The sequence below is a fragment of the Cyclopterus lumpus genome, chromosome 8 (genome assembly GCF_009769545.1).
Source record: "Cyclopterus lumpus isolate fCycLum1 chromosome 8, fCycLum1.pri, whole genome shotgun sequence".
NCBI lineage: Eukaryota > Metazoa > Chordata > Actinopteri > Perciformes > Cyclopteridae > Cyclopterus > Cyclopterus lumpus.
The window spans coordinates 15,844,466-15,864,370 of NC_046973.1; the positions used below are offsets into that span (position 1 = coordinate 15,844,466).

The 19,905-nt window shown below is 43.3% G+C and overlaps 1 protein-coding gene across 1 annotated transcript in view; it reads left to right on the top strand.

Annotated features, from left to right (window-relative positions):
• Positions 1 to 19,379, top strand: part of si:ch211-210g13.5 (inactive phospholipase C-like protein 2) — a 58,724-nt gene extending 39,345 nt beyond the window's left edge. The window contains exons 3-6 of the mRNA XM_034538705.1: positions 1,420 to 1,623; positions 4,889 to 4,964; positions 12,520 to 12,629; positions 17,398 to 19,379. Of these exons, the coding sequence (XP_034394596.1) occupies positions 1,420 to 1,623; positions 4,889 to 4,964; positions 12,520 to 12,629; positions 17,398 to 17,892 (885 nt within the window). The 3' untranslated portion in view covers positions 17,893 to 19,379. The remainder of the gene's footprint in view (positions 1 to 1,419; positions 1,624 to 4,888; positions 4,965 to 12,519; positions 12,630 to 17,397) is intronic.
• Positions 19,380 to 19,905: the final 526 nt, after the last annotated feature.

The following is a 19,905-nucleotide window of genomic DNA, read 5'->3' on the forward strand; positions in this document are numbered from 1 at the left end:
ATTTCCTTCATTTTTTTTTTTTTGTACAAGGAATATTCTACCATTGAGATTCAGAATCTTTTTTTGTCGAGGGAGTTCTGGCCAAGACTGAAGCATACAAAGTTTCACATAAAAGAAGAAGTTCATCATTTTTCATCACCCCCTCACTCTGTGCAGTCGAAGATTCGGTTCTTTGAGACGGCTCTTTTGAACTCCTTCTCTTTCACCGTCCCTTTCTCTTCTCTCGCCTCGCTCTGTCACACTCTCTCTTTTGGCCGTGTTGAAACCAAGTTAACGAACGGGGTGCCGTGTGAAAAAAAGGGGGCCTGGTTTGGTTGCTCGGTGGTGCACTGGAAAGCAGGCTGGATGCTCAAATCTTTTTGCATCGCCTCTATTGTGAGAGTTGTGCAGTTTGAACAAATGATCAAATTGGAAAAAAGAAACAAATTACAATTTCAGGCTGAGATAAGGCTACAAATAATTTTACTAGATCACTAAAGGTGTACGAGCCAAAGTCTTCTGAAAGGTTTGACACGTGATATCAGCTCACAGTGCTTGCATATTATGTCACTTTTTGGTATATGCATCCCATACATTGGAGTAACGTGGGGTTCGGTGTCTTGCTCAAGGACACATGGAGAGGAGGAGCTTGAGGATCAGGTCATTAACTTTGTGATTGATGGCAGAACCGCGCTAACTGAGCTACAGCTGCCCCTGATGAAAAACAAGGTTTGCTATCAGGACGAGATAAAATGAACAGAAAATGTTTAGATGGATGTATTTATTTATCTAGCAGCAGAGAGCTAAAATAGTCAGTGAACCATGTGAAAACAGGACAATAAGGAGAAGAATGCTTTGGTAATTACTACATTTTTTATCGTTTTAAGTTAGATATTTGTATAGAGAGAAGAACGATAAACCCAAAAGATATGTGAAGAAAAGGGGCGAGAAAAGGGGAGAAGGAATGTAGAAAGGACGAGTGACTGATTGTACGTTTCCTTCAGGCTAGTCAGAAGTTTGACTCCCGAGCCTCCGGGCTGCTGAATGAGTAGACTGACGTTATGGGAACCTGATAGTTTTACTGACACCAAGACAAACACTCTGTTATCTTTTCTGGCCCGAGGGCAGTGTCACAATCCCTCTCATTAATATTTGTCATTCCATCAGGATCACAATCACCTCGTTTGCCAAGCACAATAACTCTACATGAAGTTGCTTTATTTACTTTGGTGCTGTAGGGACAGCTAAGAGGTTCAGTGCACAACAGTATGCTGGTGATTTTAAATTAATGCTGTATCCCAGAGCAACTTAAAATGAGTGAACATCTATTACATACAAACTATATTGACACAAATGCAGCATACAGAGTTGATTCTTTTTCAGTTATGTCTTTTTATGTGTTTTATGTGAATCCTTCATCGTGGTTGTTTTCTCTCCCAGAATGCCATGGTGTCCTTCAAGGAGCTCTGTGGCCTGAGTCCGGCGGCCAACATGAAGCAGTGTATTCTGACCGTGTCCACCTGGCTGATGAACAGCGAGCGGGCGCTGAGGGTAACCGTGGACCTGGGCGAGACTTACCCCACCATGGAGGCTCATGGACCGGTGCCGGAGCTGCTTCGCAAAGTGCTCATTGCCTATGACATGGTAAAAAAAAAACTGGACGTGATGCTGTCAGGCGAACTGAAATGCTTATACTGCTGCTGTGAACAACTGAGTATGGTGTTACACATTAGAGCAAACCGTTGGCAGAAATGATTGTAAAAATATTGAATTACAAATTTAGTACATGCACATATTTAGCTCATACAGTGTTCATGTGAGACAAGAACAATCTTTTTACAGTCTATAACCTCTCTTTACATATGTACTTCAGTATCCTTTGATTCCAGCGTCCCCACAGCTGGATGTGTTTCACGAAGCCTCTGAACATGGCTAAAACCAGCTATTTAAAGTCAGATTGTCAACACGCAGATGCTCATTGTATAATTTCACATGTCCCTCTCCATCCCGTCTCCTCTCTTACAAGAACACTGCATCTTTCACCACTTGACATTGGCACGGCCCAAGAGGGGTGGTTGGAGGACTGTCTGTAATTAGTTATCAGCCGCTGCTTCCTCTTCCCTCCTGCGAGGCTTTGGTGGGAGCTGGTGAAGTGGGTCGTGAACGGGGAAAAAAGGATGTTGCGTCCACGCCGTTCGGGTCTCCCGCGCTCCAGCTGCCGACACCGACAGCAGTGCACCGACATCAGGAACGGCGCGGCGAGCAACTCCAAATAGAATCTGCTTGGACTTTTATGAGGTCTCGCACCAGGCAGGAGGTTCGGCACTGTCAGAGCAGCTCTCACGCTCCAGTGCACAAATAAATAACTTCCAGGGGACAAGCAGAAAATCAGACCCAGAATCCATATTTCATATTTCATATTTCATTTAGAGAATTTTTATTTCCAGGCCTTTAACACCAACGGTTCTACGGCTTGTTCCCATACAATAAACCTTTTTGGTTCCTTTATAAAAGGTTCCAACTCCTACCTAGAACCCAACATAACTGGTTATACCTAGAGTCATTTGTGAAAGGTTTCACCCAGATTCCCCGTAGAGAAGTGAACATTAGAGTCAGATTTACAATACAGAAATTATAATATTAGAATTAGAAAAAAAATCTGAATTTATTTATTCATCTTATATTTATGCAGGAGGACCTGTATGCATATTTTGATGATCATTATTGATCATGAATCGCAATTATTTTGGCAAGGATAATAATCGTGACATAACATGTTCATATTGTCCCATGCCTGCTCATGAGGTTCCCAAAGGGCTGTGGCTCATCCGGTGCAGTGCACAATAATCGTGGTTCACATTCAAAACCCTTGAAAAAAACCTTTCTTAAAAAAAGAGTTTTTACGGAAGTAAATGGAAGAACCCTCAGCTGAGTGTTTGAGTTTGCTTCCCAGAGGCTGGCCTGTTGCCACACTCCATGCTCAAAAACAGAGGATCCAGTGTGTGTGTGTGTGTGTGTGTGTGTGAGACAGTGTAAATGTGTGTGACATCATTGCTGCCAAAACCCGGCCATTAACTGTAGGATATCAGTGTGCTGTGCATGTCCTCAGTCCCCCTCATGTGGGCTGCTGCCAGCCAGCTTTGTCACCCTCAGCTGAACAAAAGCATCAGCACACTGGAACTCTGTTTCCAGCTCATACACACACCCACAGCTGTACGTTTATTTATAAGTCCCTTTCATTGACAACACTCATCCTTTAAGAAAGAAATGACCCAAGATGCTTGAGCACAACACAGGCATTGTGTACTAACATTAATTCTGTGTTCATACTGATGGTGTGTTTTTATAATTTTTTCTGGCTCTGCGCCCAGATGCATTATGTTTATGTCTGTCTGGTACATTCTCGTATGTCATTACCGCCTGGAGGGAATATCCTCAAATTTGGCTTTAGCTATTTGGACTCACGGTTGAACTTAAAAGAGGAGAATTTGGTGGTCGAAGGTCACTCTTGCCCCACAAAACATTGTTCTCCCCTAAGTAATTGACTAAAGAATTGAGTACAAATTTTGGCATTCCACAAAAAGGATGACATTATTTGACGTTTTTGACAGACGTGGATGTAAACTGGCGGAGGCATACAACCACTAGGGGGTGATTCTAGTTTGCGGATAAATGGCCGAATGTGAACAATGCAACATTGTGTTCATATCTTTGCAGTGCAGGAGAAATTGTGAGAAAAAAAAAAAGTTGTTTCGCTCAGAGCTTTTGTTTTGACTCCACCATTTTGGTGCTACTTTCAAGACCACAATGCAGTGCAGCTTCACCACACGTTGCATTCAGGACTCTTCCTTGCCGCTGTTGGAAAGATTTGCTCTCCGTCTTACTTTCAATACAATTCTCACCTACGCACACATCTCACATAATTGTGGGGGTTTCCACGGATTTTCCTTTAGTTTCTTATCTTAAACCGTCCCCTTAATGAAGGGACTGTCCAAAATGAGCTCATTTTATGTAACTATTTGCACTCATACCAGTTCTCATAAGGATAGCAAAACAAGAAGAGGCATGCACATGCACACACAGTCTGAGAGTACACTTCCTGTCTCCCTGATGACAAGGAGTGTGAAACTTCATTAGCTTCTTCCGCGCTGCTCCAGCTGCGCCTCCTCACCCTGTGGGATGTGTTATGGCTCAAACTAGTGCTGGTCAGATGCAAAAAGTAGAGGCGATAATAGGCAGGTCCATCTCTGCCTCTCTTGATATCATTGTGGGTCCAACACGTGTGTGATTTAAATGCAGATATTCAGAGACAGAATCAACTATGTTGACATTTTTAATCTGAGTCGCTCTAAATGTAGTTTTCTTTTGATGGACGCACCAATTAATCAACTAATGAATAATAAGTTACTCTACATACAGAAGTGAGAGTATATATTTATACAAGCCACTGTATTAGGTAAGAGGCTACAGTGGAAGCTTGTTTGGAAAGCGAGTCTTTAAGCCCTCTTGCTTTTTGCAAGCCTTTATTTACAGTTAAACACAGGGGTTATACGGCTGTAATACTAAACAGACAACTTATAGCTTAAATATTCACATGAATTGTATCTAGCTTACTTTTGTATGAGAGATCTGAACACATAACACGGGTTACATGACAGTTAAACTCCGCTAATTGCGTTAAAAATGATACTTTAGTGTGCCTGTTAACATAGATGCTAAGTGTTTAGCCCAATTACTTGCTGTTGAGGCAATCAAATCTGTTAGGTTATAACAATGGGACAAGATGACACCAAGTGTGTCTCTCTTTGCCCGCTCATGCTTTACCTTGCCGATCCCCAGTGTTTGTCCGGGCCCCTGCTTTTTAGGTTTGCCCCCAGTAGATTAAGTGCACGTCTTCTTTGTCTTCTAGATGATCCAAACCAGCAGAACACTGATCGAGTCGGCCGACGTCGTCTACTCCAAGCTCACACAAGCACAACGGGCAGGTGAGCTGCATTATGGGAGGAGTTTGCCATTCCAGGTCATCCTCTACCTCTACTACACCGCGCAGCATGTTGAGCACAACTGGATGTGTAATCCAAGCTGTTATTAGACACAAATTAAATGGCCTGCACTGTGCATGTGTCTTTAATTTCAATAAGAGAACTATGACACAAAGCAACAAACGTTCGTTTGAGGAGATGAATGTTTTTCAGCCCAGATGAATAGTGCGCTGTAAGAACGTGCATCTGCAGCCCTTCGTGTGTCACGTCCTCCTGCCTAATAAAATGAGTGTAGTGTATCCGGCAGTGGCTGCTGTCGAAAGAACAGGCCCTCGTCAGTGAGTCAGCACCGAGTCGCAGGTGAAAACAATCAGCCAGCCGCGCAAACAAAAGGCGCTACAGCGGAGAGAGGACAGAGCGCGTACACATCAGTCGAGAGCAGGAGAGTGTTCGCCATGTCAGGTCAGAGGGACTGCAACACAGAGAAAATAGGATGGAACTGAAGCGCTTCGTCAGTATCGATGTAAGAGGTCTGGCCTTTTTAGGGACTCAATTCAGCCGAATGAGAGCGAGGAGAGAATCTGCTTCAAATCAAGAACTCCCGTGGCTTGTCTTCTCCATTCAGCACTAATTGTTCCTCATTTGCGTTGCTTCTCTGCTACGCAGCAGTGCCTCTGCTGAAGAGCTCCTCAAATGGGAGCACGTAGTTTGAATACTGACGTCTTAATTTCGCATGTTTATGCCTCCCATGCTTTCTGTAGGCAACGAAAGACATAACTGAGACTAATGTGAAACCTCCAGATTCGGGCTTAAACTTATTATAGTTTCTGTAATGGCTGGTGTCAACATGGAAAGCCATGTTGTTTGTGTGTTGTTGTGTATGACGAACACAAAGTAGAAAGGGAATGCTAACTCACTGGCTAATGCCAACCCAATATCCTGGGGCTGATGAGCCAATTTAAGCCCGCTATGCTCAGCAATTCTCCTTGGTGTCACACAGAGGCAGGAATATGCTTCACTCACCCCGCAATTACCCAGGGATGTAGGTTGAACGCTGGGGCTTCAATCGCAGAGTTGTCCCCCTGGCTCTGAGGTTCCCCAGCCCAGAGCTGGAAGCATCTTCAAAGGCGATGACTGCAGAGTTAAGCAGATCTTAAACCCCACACAGCCGCAGCCACTCTCACAGCAGTAGTGCAGTAGCTGGATACAGGAGGATGATGCTCAACTTACTGCTGTAGTCTGGCGGAAAGAAATGACACATTTTCAGGAGCCACGGTAAGAAAATTAACCTTGTTTTGTGCTTCGCAAGCACGATTGTTCAAAGTAATTCATATTCCAAAGGTCCTCAAAAGCCCAGGAGTTGAAGCATTTTCTCAAAGAGCATGTAATCCTGACAATCCAATTGAAGTGAAAACGTGGCAATTCCTAAATTTTGGAGTTACAAGGTTGTTTAATGTAAGTGCAGCATTATGCAAGAATGATACAATGAGGCAGAGGGTTGGAGTGACAGCCCTGAGGGGCCTCAGCTGCATGCCAAACATAGCACTTTCCCTATCGCCCACTCCCCTGCCCCCAGCGCACACGCACGCACACACACACACACACACACACACACACACACACACACACACGCCTCAATCCAAACCGTCGCCAATGTACGTAACTGCCATTTCTGTTTATTCCTGTTTACAGACAAGCGTCGTCGTTGCTGTAGCTTTGATGTGCGAGGCTGAAAGATGAATGCAATGATGTAGCAGCTCTTTCTCTGACATACTGTGGTTTTCCAACAGGCTGCCAGAGAAACAGATGCCCCAGCACGGTTTCCAAGAATCCAATTACTGAGCTTCTTGTGCGTTAAAAGAAGAAAAAAAAACATTAAATATATTTAAAAAAACATTAAGTATATAAAAGATATTTCATTAAAAGTTAGAAATAACTATTCTAAACTGATAATGAAATTCAAACCTTGTTGTCATACAGGAATGTTGAGTAAGGTTGTTTAGAACCATATTGTACATTCATAATTACAGAAGCAAATAGAAATGTGTATCTGTGTTTGCAATGAACTGAATATCAATTAAGTATATTTCAAGATAAGAAAAATACGTGATGGGGAAGTTATGACGCTTGATACTTTTTTAGATCTGCTTTAATAATCTCCCTCCTCGTTAATAAAGTAATTACTTTCCGATATTAATCCACCCACTCCTCCTCTCAGCATGCTCTTTGTCCCCTCCATCTGCTTCCTGTCTCATCCGGTCGCTGTCGTCTGCCTATCGGATGCTGCTTTTGGTCGCGAATATGCAGAATTATTTCATAATGGTGCATCGAGTATGAAGTCTGGTTCTAACTGTATGGTTTAGTGCAAATGGACAATTCAATGCGTCTATATAGCCATATTATTGCAGGAACTTTAGCCGAGACAGTGTGAGACTGCTTTAAAATGTGCTTGAACGTGACCTTCATAGTGCTGAATATGTGACCCATTGAGAGGGTTGAGCTACTTCACACTGATCTTACCATCAGTGGATCTAATGAAATGCTATACTCACCTGTCTCCGAGCGCAGATGCAACAACAAAAACACATTCTCCCTTAATGGATGTTCTCCCTCTTTTTGTCATCTGTGTCTTGTTTAGCATGTGTCGCAGTTCATTATAAGCATTTTATATCCAGAAGAACCACGGAGGACATTTGGATGCACTTGTAAATCCCCAACAAAATGCTTCATCCGCATTGTAATGGCTTGCCAAGTACGAATTTACCTCTTGTGATAGACTGACAAGCACCCCTGAATGCACCCTTCAGAAGCCATCTCATAAGCCATATGATTATGTAGCGACTGAGCATGACAATAGCAACAGCTTGAAAACAGAGAATACGAAGAGCGCAAATAGTGGATTTGCATGGAATTGATGTTTTGTTGTCCCTTTGATCGATCCGGAAGCCAAAGGCAGAATTTTGGTGTAACGGCTGTGTGCGAAGTGGAAAAACAGGACAGGCTGTGAGCACTGGGGAGAGAATTTGGGATGGGTTAGTGTGTGTGTCTGTGTGTGTGTGTGTGTGTGTGTGTGTGTGTGTGTGTGTGTGTGTGTGTGTGTGCTGTACCTAAAAATAATTAAAGGCTTTTGATTGGACCTGACACGTTTGCCCTCCAGCCATTAAAAGTGTGCTCTGCTCATCAGCACATCGCTTCTCCGACAAAGCAAAGTGAGCGACCTGAACTAACCTCTTAACTCCTAAATTGCCTTTACTTTTATTAAAGCACCGTGGAATGCGTGTCACGTTGGCAGTTTCCCCACTCATACAGTCGGCGATGAGAAGCGGCGATGCCGGAACAGTCTTGGGTTACTATGGCTCTTACTTCGCTCCTCCCCTCCCCTCTCTCCTTCCTCTGTCCAGTTTATGCCCAGTCATTATTGCAGATAATCAGTTTAATTTGGGCCGTGAAACTGACGTGTTGATGAGGATGGAGAGGCGCTGGATGATCCCCCCCCAGGGCACTATTGATGGCTCGCCATCACACACACCCAGCTAATGTGGTACCAGATAGACAGCTGGGACGCACACTCTGGCACCTTCACTGTGTGTTTGTGTCTGTGTGTGTTTACTGGTGTATGTGTCTGCACGCATGTCTAATATGTTTGTGTATGGAGAGAACAACTCACACTCCGTCTCCTATGGCCACTGCTCCACAGCTTCCGGAAGGATTTCATCACGAGTTTCAGCAAATTTCAAACTAAAGAACAGCCCGATTGATAAGCGGACCGGCATCCTTTTATTCCTAAGGATGCATATAGCTCCTCTTCCGGATTCTCTGCTCATATGATTCGATCAGTTTGGATGACTAGCACAGCTCCAGTCTGCAGTCCGAGAGCACAGCACTCTGAGAGGAGAGACAGATAGGCCGACCGTATGCAGTCTTGCAGCAAGAGCACGCAGGGAGCAAGATGCCTGAATATTTTATATCACTTTTGAATTTGATTTCATCACAATTCGATCGGTTAAAGCTAGAGTACCTTTTTTTAGGAGTCGTCCATAACACGATATATATATATATATATATATATATATATATATATATATATATATATATATATATATATATATATATATATATATATATATCGATGAATATAGCCCGGCATCCCGTCTTGAACATGTGCAAACTCGCAGTATGAGTTTGTTAGCTGCTGCCTTCCTGCAAGCCTGACCGTGCATATTTATTGATGTCCCCTTAACACGCAAAGACTCTTTCCTCTCTCTGACCACTGCAATTTTGTTGGTATGGTTTCACTCCATGTAGACTCCATAACCATAGAAATACAAGGGATAAAGACATCTCCTTCCCTTTATCACCCCTGTCTTTGTACTGTCATTGTTTCCCCATGAAAAATTCCCTTCCCTATTTGCAATGATGATATTCTGCCAGGCCTCTGCAGTGTGTATGACTTGATGAATTAATGAAACCCTGATCTGACTGTATTTATCTCCCACTAACCCCCTTTCCCATCATTCTGTTTGATTTTATTATCTCTGTATCTCCTTTTCTGTGCATGTGTATTAAGAGCTGCTGCTGCAGTACCCATTACAAAGGAGGAAAAAAAACTACTTTCTGTTCAATGCAGAGACTGGAAGCCTCTCTGTGCCTGCGTGTATATGTCTACTCAGAGAAGACATGTATATGTCCCCTCGGTCCTCCTGTCTATCGGAGTGCCCATTTCCCTCTTTCTCTTTCCAGTAGAGAAGCAAAACATAAGATCCCGTCTCGTCAGAGTGTGCCATGGGGCCACATTTTCTTTCTTTTTTTTATTAGTTTAAGTGACAATAAGAAACATCCACTGTGTGACTGTTGGGGGAAGTAAATGCTTAATAATTGGGATATTAAATGCTTGAAGAGGCTGTATTGCGACGAGCCGCCTGCAGCTAATTGCATCTCTTATTCGGCTCCCTGTCCGCTTTTCTCCCCAAGTCCTGCGATCTCCTTGGCTCAGCTCTGTACCAGCAGCAGCCCATTAACGACACCAGATTAGAAGATCAAATCAGCCCTAAACCCTGTTAACACAACTTTCAGGCTCTGAAAGAGATATCCTGCAAGGGCTCTACATCACCAATTATATGGAAATTAAAGATCAACAGAAGTCCAAAGCTGATGTGCACTGAAGGCCAGAGATCATGTGGTCTGCTTTTACCTCTTGACCTCTTGATCTGTTTTAAGTGTGCTGCAGATTATTTTTGGAAAATGCTGTTGTGGAGTTATGTAAAGTTACTGGATTGACATTTTGCATATGTTTGGTGTGGTAAAAAACATAAAGACTTGGTGGAGATGTGTATCGAGGCTTACAGAAGCAATAGTTCAGATGACGTGAGTAAAGTCATAACCTAAAAGATGAGGAGTTTGTAAGACAGGGATTTGTACAGGTAAATCTTTAACATGTTTTTTCGACGCTGACCTTGGTGCTTTGAATCAGATGAGGAGGCTGGTATATATTTGTGTACATGCCCACACATGTTTGGAGCATGGGTTGGTATCGGTAACTAAAACGTAAACAAACATAAGCAGTGAAAAATATTGTTATAAACTGAATCTAAATGAAAGAATATCCTTTGAGGAAAAATTAAACTGAAACAACATTGCAAGGTTAAAAAAAAATATATATATGTTTTTAGCTATAACATACTATATAATATACCACAACGGGGAAAGAAAAGGGAGACTGCATTAATTCCTGTCAACTTTTGTGACATTAAACCGAGGACCTCAATTCCTTCAAATTAATTAATTTGGCCCAAACAAAAATAAATCTGTAGAATCTGAAACTAAACATTTCTGAAAGCGGAAACTTAACTACAATAACATTGAAAAGTAAAAACGATTTAAAGTTTGGCTTGGAGGCTGATGCATGAATCAGGATGCACGTTTTAGTGGGAGACAATTTAACTTCATGACTGGATACTTTTCTCGTGCATATTGTAACCGGAGCATGTATTAATAAAACCAATTAAATCAGGAGAGACTTGCGCGTTTGACAACAACGATGTGATTATCTTAAGGAAACTGATTGGTTCATTTAAAGTACACGCCCCCAATCAACTAATGGAGTAATCACAGGGAGCATTAGAGACTGAGATTATTATTATTAATGAACAGTGTTCATGACTGAACTTGAGCTTCTTTTATTGTTGTTGTTCTACATTCAATGGCTATGTTTATCTAAAGCGCCTTCTCGTCACTAAAGGAGCAGAGAACTCAAGAATGAATGACTTGGGATGATGGGCTTTTTTTTATTTGTTACTATAGCGTATTATGTGTCTTCAATGTCTTATCAGTGAATCAAAGCTGGAGTGGCATAAGGCCGTTGGCTGAGACACACAGCTTTGGGAGGAGTTTGTTCCTAAAACCCAGAGGATTAGTAATGGTCTGCGTGGGCTGAATGCAGCCGGACCTACTGATAGACTAATTAAAGGTTAGGCTGCGTTGCGCACCCTCAAATTAACCCCTATTAGGAATGCAGCGCTTTGTATGGCGGACTGCTATTGTAGCCAATAATGTGCCGACTTTTGATCTGCAGGCTTTGTGTTGTACATGCTGCAATACAGTGAAAACGTGCATAAAAGAAGAAGTAGAAAAAAGTTACTTTGATGTTCATATCTAATAAATCTGGAGAATGTATGCACTCTCTCTCTCCTTATAACTCCTATAGTTGTTAAATACTGTCATCATGATACACAGTAGATGTGCAAATTAAAACGGGTGAACACATATTTGTACACGTGCATATCGATGCACCCCTTCATGTATGTAAGTATATGTAGAGATATGCATGTTTATATTGTGTACACACACATTCACGCCCGTCATACGTGCACATGAACACGTAAGCGTACGTACAGTTAGGTACAGTTAGGCTGGCCATCTGGAAGACTACCAAACGGCCGATCCTTGCCAGGCTAAACCGGCCGTAGGGTTTTTATTTTCAGCATGGACCAAAGAAGCACAACGCTGCCTGTCAGACTTGGCCTATCCAATCATTTCAATAATTGAGGGGGGATACGGCATGTCCATCCCAATTTGAACTGATCCTCCTTTTTGTAGACGGCTCAGTCTCTTTGATTGTGCTCGGGCTCACCCCGGCTTGTCTGGCCATCTCGTTTTGCAAAACATCCGTAGGTGTCTTGAAGGTCTTCAGCATCATTAGAATATTTTTCATACCACAAAAACTGTGTAAGTTTGAAGCATACTGCCAGAAAGTGTCCAGCTAGCACCTTCTGGTCAGTCGCATAAGAGGCCTCTCTCCGTCTCAGAGTCCCAGGCTCAATTTCAGCCCCAGTGTGTCCCTGCATACAAACATGATATAAAATACAACAGCAGACAATTCTTTAATTAGGTTGAAGTTGTGTATTTAGTGTCCTGACTTGTCTGGACACTAAATACAATACTTTAAGTACCGGTCATTTTTACATTGCAGTTCTGTTTTGGGCTTTAATGATATAAACTGATATACACTTGTATTTGATATTATAATCCACATGTCATGTGTGTGTTTGTCTGTGTGCAGGTCTGGACTTCCATGAGGACCTGCACCGCATTGGAGCAAAGGAAGGTCTGAAAGGCCGCAAACTCCAGAAGGCCATGGAGAGCTACGCATGGAACATCACTGTCCTCAAGGTGAGATGGACTGAGCACGACAAATACCCTTATAATGGTGCTATTTATATATCTCCCGTTTGAGTCAAGTACCGGTTAACACCTTTGATTGATGTCAACATGTGAGATTATGTTGGAGGCTATGATTAGCTGGATAAGCAATCCCAGATTCTGCTGCTGAGATTAAACTACATGGTGTCTTTAAAAAGCCCTCCGGGATAATTGCATTGGCCTCCTCTCTAATCCCTTCTAATCTCTTAATGAATTACTGTTGATTGCAAACACTGTTTTATTTATTTGCTCATGCAACTATCTTGACAAGACTTGATAGGATTGTTCACACTCCTCACACACACAAACACACATCACACACAAGTGTTCCTCATAAGGGTACATCGGCTCCCTTGGACATGCCCTGAAGATGATGCCTTCTTGTCTCCACCTGCCTCATAGCCCGGGGAGATAAGGTTACCCAACGGCCTCATCTCATTGCTTCTATATGAGGCTGTGACGATAACTCCAGTGCTGATAAAACACCACATGCTGCTCACAGTGGGCCTGTTTAGCTAAGGAAAGGACAGAGCAGCCAGGATATTTTTATCTCATCTCGTCACCCTGAAATCATTTAGTATTGAGTGAAGAAGCTCCCTCCGCTGAGCTTTTTGCATGAGTGTCAGGTTAGGTCGATGGTTGATTGCGTGGTTCTTCTTTTCCTTTTCATGTCTGCCTTCTCAGATCGGAAGATAGCAATGATTAGCGTTGTAACTAACTATTAGTTACATTAACGATAAATAGTTTAGCAACTAACTGATTATTAGTTTTGTTTATAAAACGGCAGAAAATTGTGACGAATTACGAGTACTCAGGAATGAATGTGACAGCTTTAGATTGTTTGTTTTGCTTGACTAACAATCTTAATAGATTTAATTCACTCTAGTATAACATGGTTAATAATAAAAAGCAGCAAAACCTCACATGTAGGACACTGGAAACAACTAGGTTGATAAATAACCTCAATGATCAATTCATTATCAAAACTGTTCCTGCTATACTTTGACTCATTGATTATCCGACGAAGCATTTCAGCATGAGTGAAGGTTATGCCTATAGCAGTAATAAACCGGGCTCAATGCATTTGTGTTCTTGTTTTCTTTTTCTTGCTCTAATACAGCAGCCGAGTGTGCGACTGCTGAGATTAATCTTAATTAAGCTTCATGGCACATGGAATTTGGAAACTCATGTGCTTAAATAGCATAACAGGTTGACACCCAAACATAATCCCTTTCCCACCCGCACACCCTAAACTCCTCTCATCACTGCCTCGTCTCTCCGACACTTCCCTCTGTCGTCCTTCCCGAGTCCTCTCGTTTTTTTCATGAGCCCCATTCTCAATGTGAATGCATCTTGGCGTGCACATGTACTCCTCCTCCTCCTCCTCCTCCTCCTCCTCCTCCTCCTCCTCCTCCTCCTCCTCCCATTCTTCCGTTGTAAGCTGTGTCTCATACTGAACATTTGGTGAGAGCCTGGTGCATGTTTGCCAGGGCTGGCAGCCATTTGAGTTATTTCACCTGCCATCCTCTCCAGATCCTCAGCAGCAGGTGGTATGGACATTTTAGTGGGGCCACACAATATTCATACCAGCAAATTCGATAATGCAATCCAAATATACCATAGATATATCACATGGAACCATACTCTCACAATTGTGTGCGAGTGAGAAAGGGGAGACGCTGCGATTGCCGTCACCAATGTATCACCGACAGCAGTGATGACATAATGAATTCCAGCCAAACAATGTCATCTTAAATCACACAATGAAGATCTGATGACACGGCGTTACTATGCCATCATATATGATCACCAAAGAACAATGTTAAGGATCTCTCTACATCAAATAGCCGACTCGTGACCAGCAACGGACGGTGCATTTGTCATCTGTTGATTAACCTCACCCTCGTAAACATTGAACATGCAATCAGAAAGTTAGTTTTAAATAGTTGCTGAATGCCCTTAAAATAGAGTTCAGCATGGCAATGGTTACTTAGCCTGGAGTCTCCCTCGCACAAGTCTTTAAATCGACTTGCTGTCCAGACAAGGAAAGCAGAACAGGGCTTTTGTTTATATATGTTAACCACATTTGTCTTATTGTAATTGATTTATTGAGATCAATATGGTCCCAAACATTTTATTTTCAGTTTTTAGCTCCAGGGTTAAAGTGCTAAATCGTACTGTGGTTAAATAATCCACACGAGTCATCACTACTGTAGTTACATAAACGTACAAGTACAATATCAGTCCCGCTTTAGCTAGCTAGCAGACATGTACACCCTTGCACCATTGAAATTAACCAATGGGATGCTTCGAGGGGCCCTGGCCATCAAGCCCCACTCATGATCTGTGAGTTCATGTTCAACACGTGCACATGAGCATATGGTTTGTCGGTCCAGAGCTGCAAGTGCAGTACGCCGTGCCCCTCCAAGCAGCATCAGGTACAAAGACACTTTTAAAAACGCAGCAAGATGTTTCTAGACAGGAGATTTCATTCAGAATATGATGAAGAATTGTAAAGATGGCATGAAGTTGACAACCTTGAGTTAGCCACTAGTATTGACTTTCTCCTGTACAACACCGCCCTCTGCTGGGGCCGAGCCCCACGGGCCGCTTATGCAAACACGCTGATGCTCAGCAGGCCTGGAAGCTGTGAGAGGAAGAGCCGTGCACTCGTTCTGTTTCTCAAACTGGCTCTTCAACATGACTTTGATTGTCAGATCAGAGCTGTCATGGCGAATGAGTCTATTTACCTTTTTCTACCAGTGAGACCGCCGTGTCGCCGCCACAAGCAAAGCAAAGCCAGAGAGACATAAAGAGAGTTGGTTTCTTGTTGCCTATCAAATCACTCACCATTGTAGTTTCTAATGTAATTCACTGTCGTTTAAGGTATTGTATTACATAACTAATCAACCCCCTGCTCTTCCATCAAAGCTCCGGCCCCCTTTTGTCTCGCCAGCACTCGTTTTATGTGGTTAAACTCGTGGGCTCGCAGATTTGTTTTGTCCTATAGATGATGGTTCAAGTGGGAACTTAGAGTCCAGCTCAAGCGGAGATGCTCTCAATCCTGCTCGCGCTCCGCTGCCACATAGCACTCTCGAGCTAGGTCAACAACCTTATAATAATAGTAATGCATTTAATTTGTATAGCAATTTAAAAGGTACTCAAAGGCCCAGAAAGAATAAAAGCAATAACACTATAAACATGCCAGAGAGAGTAAACATAAAATAAAACATACATACATGCATAACTAGCATCACAGGTTATTTAAATATTTAAATAGGTGAGTTCTAAGTGCAGTTTTGAGAGTGGCGAGTGACGTAGAATGTCGGAGGTGATGGAGGAGAGCGTTCCAGAGGGAGGGGGGCAGCATTAGAGAATAAACAGTAAAGGCTGGTTATTGAGTGTCCAATTTCTATCAAGTGTATGAACAGATTTTGATAAACAAGTAGGACATTAGGAGAGAATCTAATGAGGATATAGTGGTGGGATTTGGTAGCTGCCCTTGTTCGGGCTTAGCCCCCCCGTGGATAGCTTCAGGCCAGCTGGTGAATGTACCCGAATACGAGTGCCGTCGTGATTTAGCTCTGGCAGCACGGAGCAGCCTTCTCGCTGTCTTATTTTATGCCTGGTGAGTCATGACTTACATAATCTCCAGATTTCTTTCCTTCGTTTTCTCTTTTTTTAAACATATCACTTATTCATGCCTGTGTTATGCGTGCCGGAGTGGCTCAGGTAAAAGGCCACTTGCGGCATATCAACATCACCTGGCAGTAAAGCGTTGGTTATTGTGTGCCTTGAGAACATGATCCCTTTGCCATTTACAGTACACTTTAGACCGGTGCAGAAGGGGTCACTCTGTGCATCTTCAAAGGGATGTTAAGTTAATGAGCTGTCACATCGGGTCAGACAGAAGTCCAGCGGGAGGGAGGGAGGGGAAATAGACAGATTCACCGGTGAGAACCGCTTTCAACTTGTTTGCGAACAGATGTTGGAGGGAAGGTGGAGTAAAGAAAGAGACAAGGGTGTGGCAAGGCTGCAAGGCCTGAGGGGAGGAGTCAAAGGATTTAAATACTCTAGATGTGGAGAGAGTTCTTAAAAAGCATGTGGTCAGATTTCCTATCTTTTTTTTTGGACAGTTCTAACAATATAAGCACCCTGTCTCTCACAGATGTAACCGCCTGTGGAAAAGACTCAACATCATTTCCACATGGCGGAGACGTCTAACTTAAGGTGGCAGGCAGCCATGGCAGTGGCCCCGGATTGACTTGACAGTGCTGTAAAGCAGAAGGCGTGCCCTGACCACTTCCTCCACATATGGCAGGGATTTGTCTCTGGGGTGCTCCCAAATACAGAGCAGGAATGCAATATAGCATTATCACCATATGCCAGCACTATTCACCATCTGAGGGAAATGTGGCTGGCTGGCAACCAGCTGATGGCTTTATACTGCCCCCCTCTGCATGTTTTATGTCAGTGCACTTAGGAAAAAGTATTCTTATACAACTTTTATCTCATTTTCCTAACTTCTTTAATTTGATTTCAATTAAAATATTAAAATCTCTTTTTTTTTAAAAAGACCCAGCCAGAAAATGTATCACAGATCTAGATGTTACTCAGATATGACTGTACAATGAAGCAGCCCTGAGGGAAAGGATATCAAAGATGCTCCCTCCTGTTTTTGTCACCAAGCGTTGTTAACAAAGCAACCTCTCTTTCTGTCTCTCTCTCTCTACCTCAGGGCCAGGCAGACCTGCTGAAGCACGCTAAGAGTGAGGCACTGGACACTGTGCGTCAGATCCACTGTGCAGCTCAGTCCTGTGGTCTCAGTAAGAACGGAGCAGCTTCCCCACCGCTCCAGCCCCATTCTCATCACCAGCCGCAGCAGGTCCAGATACAGCCACAGCCTCAGGCCAAGACCCACCCACAACCTCCGCCACTGCACCAGTCCCAAACCCAGCCCCACTCACAGCCTCCACCACTGCACCAGTTCCAAACCCAGCCCCAACCACAGACAGCACCTCAGGCTTATCTCCATCCACTTCCCCAGCAACATCCCCAGCTACCAGCTCTCCCTCTGGTTCAAACTGTTTCAAAACCCCCGGCCTATACTCAACCGCCAGCCCTAACCCAGCTCCAGTTCCAGTTCCAGAGCCAGCAACAGAGGGCGGCAGGAGCTCTGGACGCCATCCCCGAGAAAGGGATGGTCAGTGACGACCCTGCCGGATCCTGCTGACCCACAGCCTGTGCCCACAGAGAATCCTACCCAAAGAGAGACGGAGAGAGCGAGATGGTGATGGAGAAACAGAAAGGTGTAGAAGAAAAGCAGTTGGAGGAATTGGCTAAGAGGATTAAAGAAATGATGATGCTGAGGAAGACCCGCCGTGTTAGAAGTGAGACCCAAGTCTGAGACGAGGTTTGAGTTGTCCAGAGGGCTGAAGGAGAAAAGAGAGAGAGACCATAACACTTCAATCACACATTTCTAAACGGGATGGAAAACTGGAAAGGCAATGTTTACTTTTCTCCATCGTGCATTTTAAAGATAATCGGGAAGTGTAGGTCTCTTCTGTCTTCTCTTGTGCAAAGCCAAAAGGGTAACAGCTGGTAACAAACTTCTGGTGTGTGTCTCGGCATCGGGAAAGCGTGAAGCAGTTGGCTCCGTTAGATATCCCTGTTTCTCTCTGGGAAGTGCTAGTTACATGCCCCTCCATTGTGTACTCTAGCTCTGTGGGTACAGGCTTTACCTCACGTCGGCATTTTCTGCCACAAATTTGCCTTTTCATTTCCAGACAATCCTCAGCATGTCTTTGACTTTTAATTTGTTCTTCTTTCCATCTTTGACGTAAAGCAAAACGCAAACCCCCCACTCCTTTTGACGAAGAGGCTGCCATTTTCATTTTGAGTGCACAGTGTAGAGCAGCTCGACTAAGCTGAGCTTGACTAGGCTGAGCTCTGTAAGCGTCGCAGATGCCTAATTCAGCACAAACCAGGAAGCTTTCGAGTCCAAATAGAAAAACAAACGAGCAGCCATGTGGTCAGTCAGATTGATGCTCCTCTTGCAACACTTGCTGGTGCCGACCTCCATCGAGCCTCAAACATCTCCAGTGTCATTCCACGGGATTTAAGTTCTTCAGCATTTATGGACTCTCCCCACAGGGTCTCATTGTCTCCCCCCCAGGGGCTGTGTGTGTGTGTGTGTGTGTGTGTGACGTTACGTTACGTGAATCGGTGTTTTGGTCCCCAGGGTGGAGCTGGCCCACGTCAGTTAGTGGTGGAGCTCACCACCCAATCACAACTGGAAATATTCAACCCTGCCCGTTGAGAGGTCAAAGGTCAACAGGAACATGGTACTGTTGTCAATAAAAACTCAAATTAAAGTGAATATAGATGTAAAGTGTATGTAAAATGTACGAAGGGAACATATATTGATATAATAATTCTTCAGACAGATTAATGATTGATATTATAGTAATTGTTGTTAGTTCTATTGATATTTTGATTCTTTTTTTAGCATTACTTCCACATATACAGTGATTTGGAACACCTGTTGAACGGTGGTGCAGATCAGGACAACCAGTGCATGTGGGACTAGAAAGAGGGATTACTGGTCAGCGCCACAACGCGAGGGTCAAACCATAACCCAACATGTGTTTCACTGCAAAGTGAGTGTGGATTCTGTAAGAGCTCCTTTAAGTGGCCCATTAAAACTGGCTTCGTTGTTTATCCTGTCTCCTCTTGTGTATTTCTCTTGGACTTGGATTTCAGCAATGTGTCAATCAGGGCCTGGGCTGATATTTAACTGAAAATGATTTCTGAGAACGACTGAGTGCATGTTCAAACTGACATCAGTAACGCTTTAGAGCATTCACAGCGTTCACAGCGTTCACAGTGAATCTACAGCAATCAATAATGCTTTTGGAAGGCTTTATTGATCGCTGATGATGCACTCTTAATTCTCTTGATCTAAAATTCTTCTCTCATCAATAAATGAGAAGGAAGCCAACTATTTCATCGCAAATGAGTTTTGTCTATTTATAGCAACGCTTCCTGTTGTCCATACGATTGCAACAGATATTAAAAGTAAATGAGGACGCGCGAATTAAAACAATCTGAAAGTCAATAATTGCTTTCAAGTGATTTTGTTATCCTGTTATGGTTACTTATGAGAGTGTCAGTATTCTACGGTCCATAAGGCATCATTTGGGAGCAGCGTTGTGTGCTCTTTTTCAATTGAAACGTTTTTAACTGT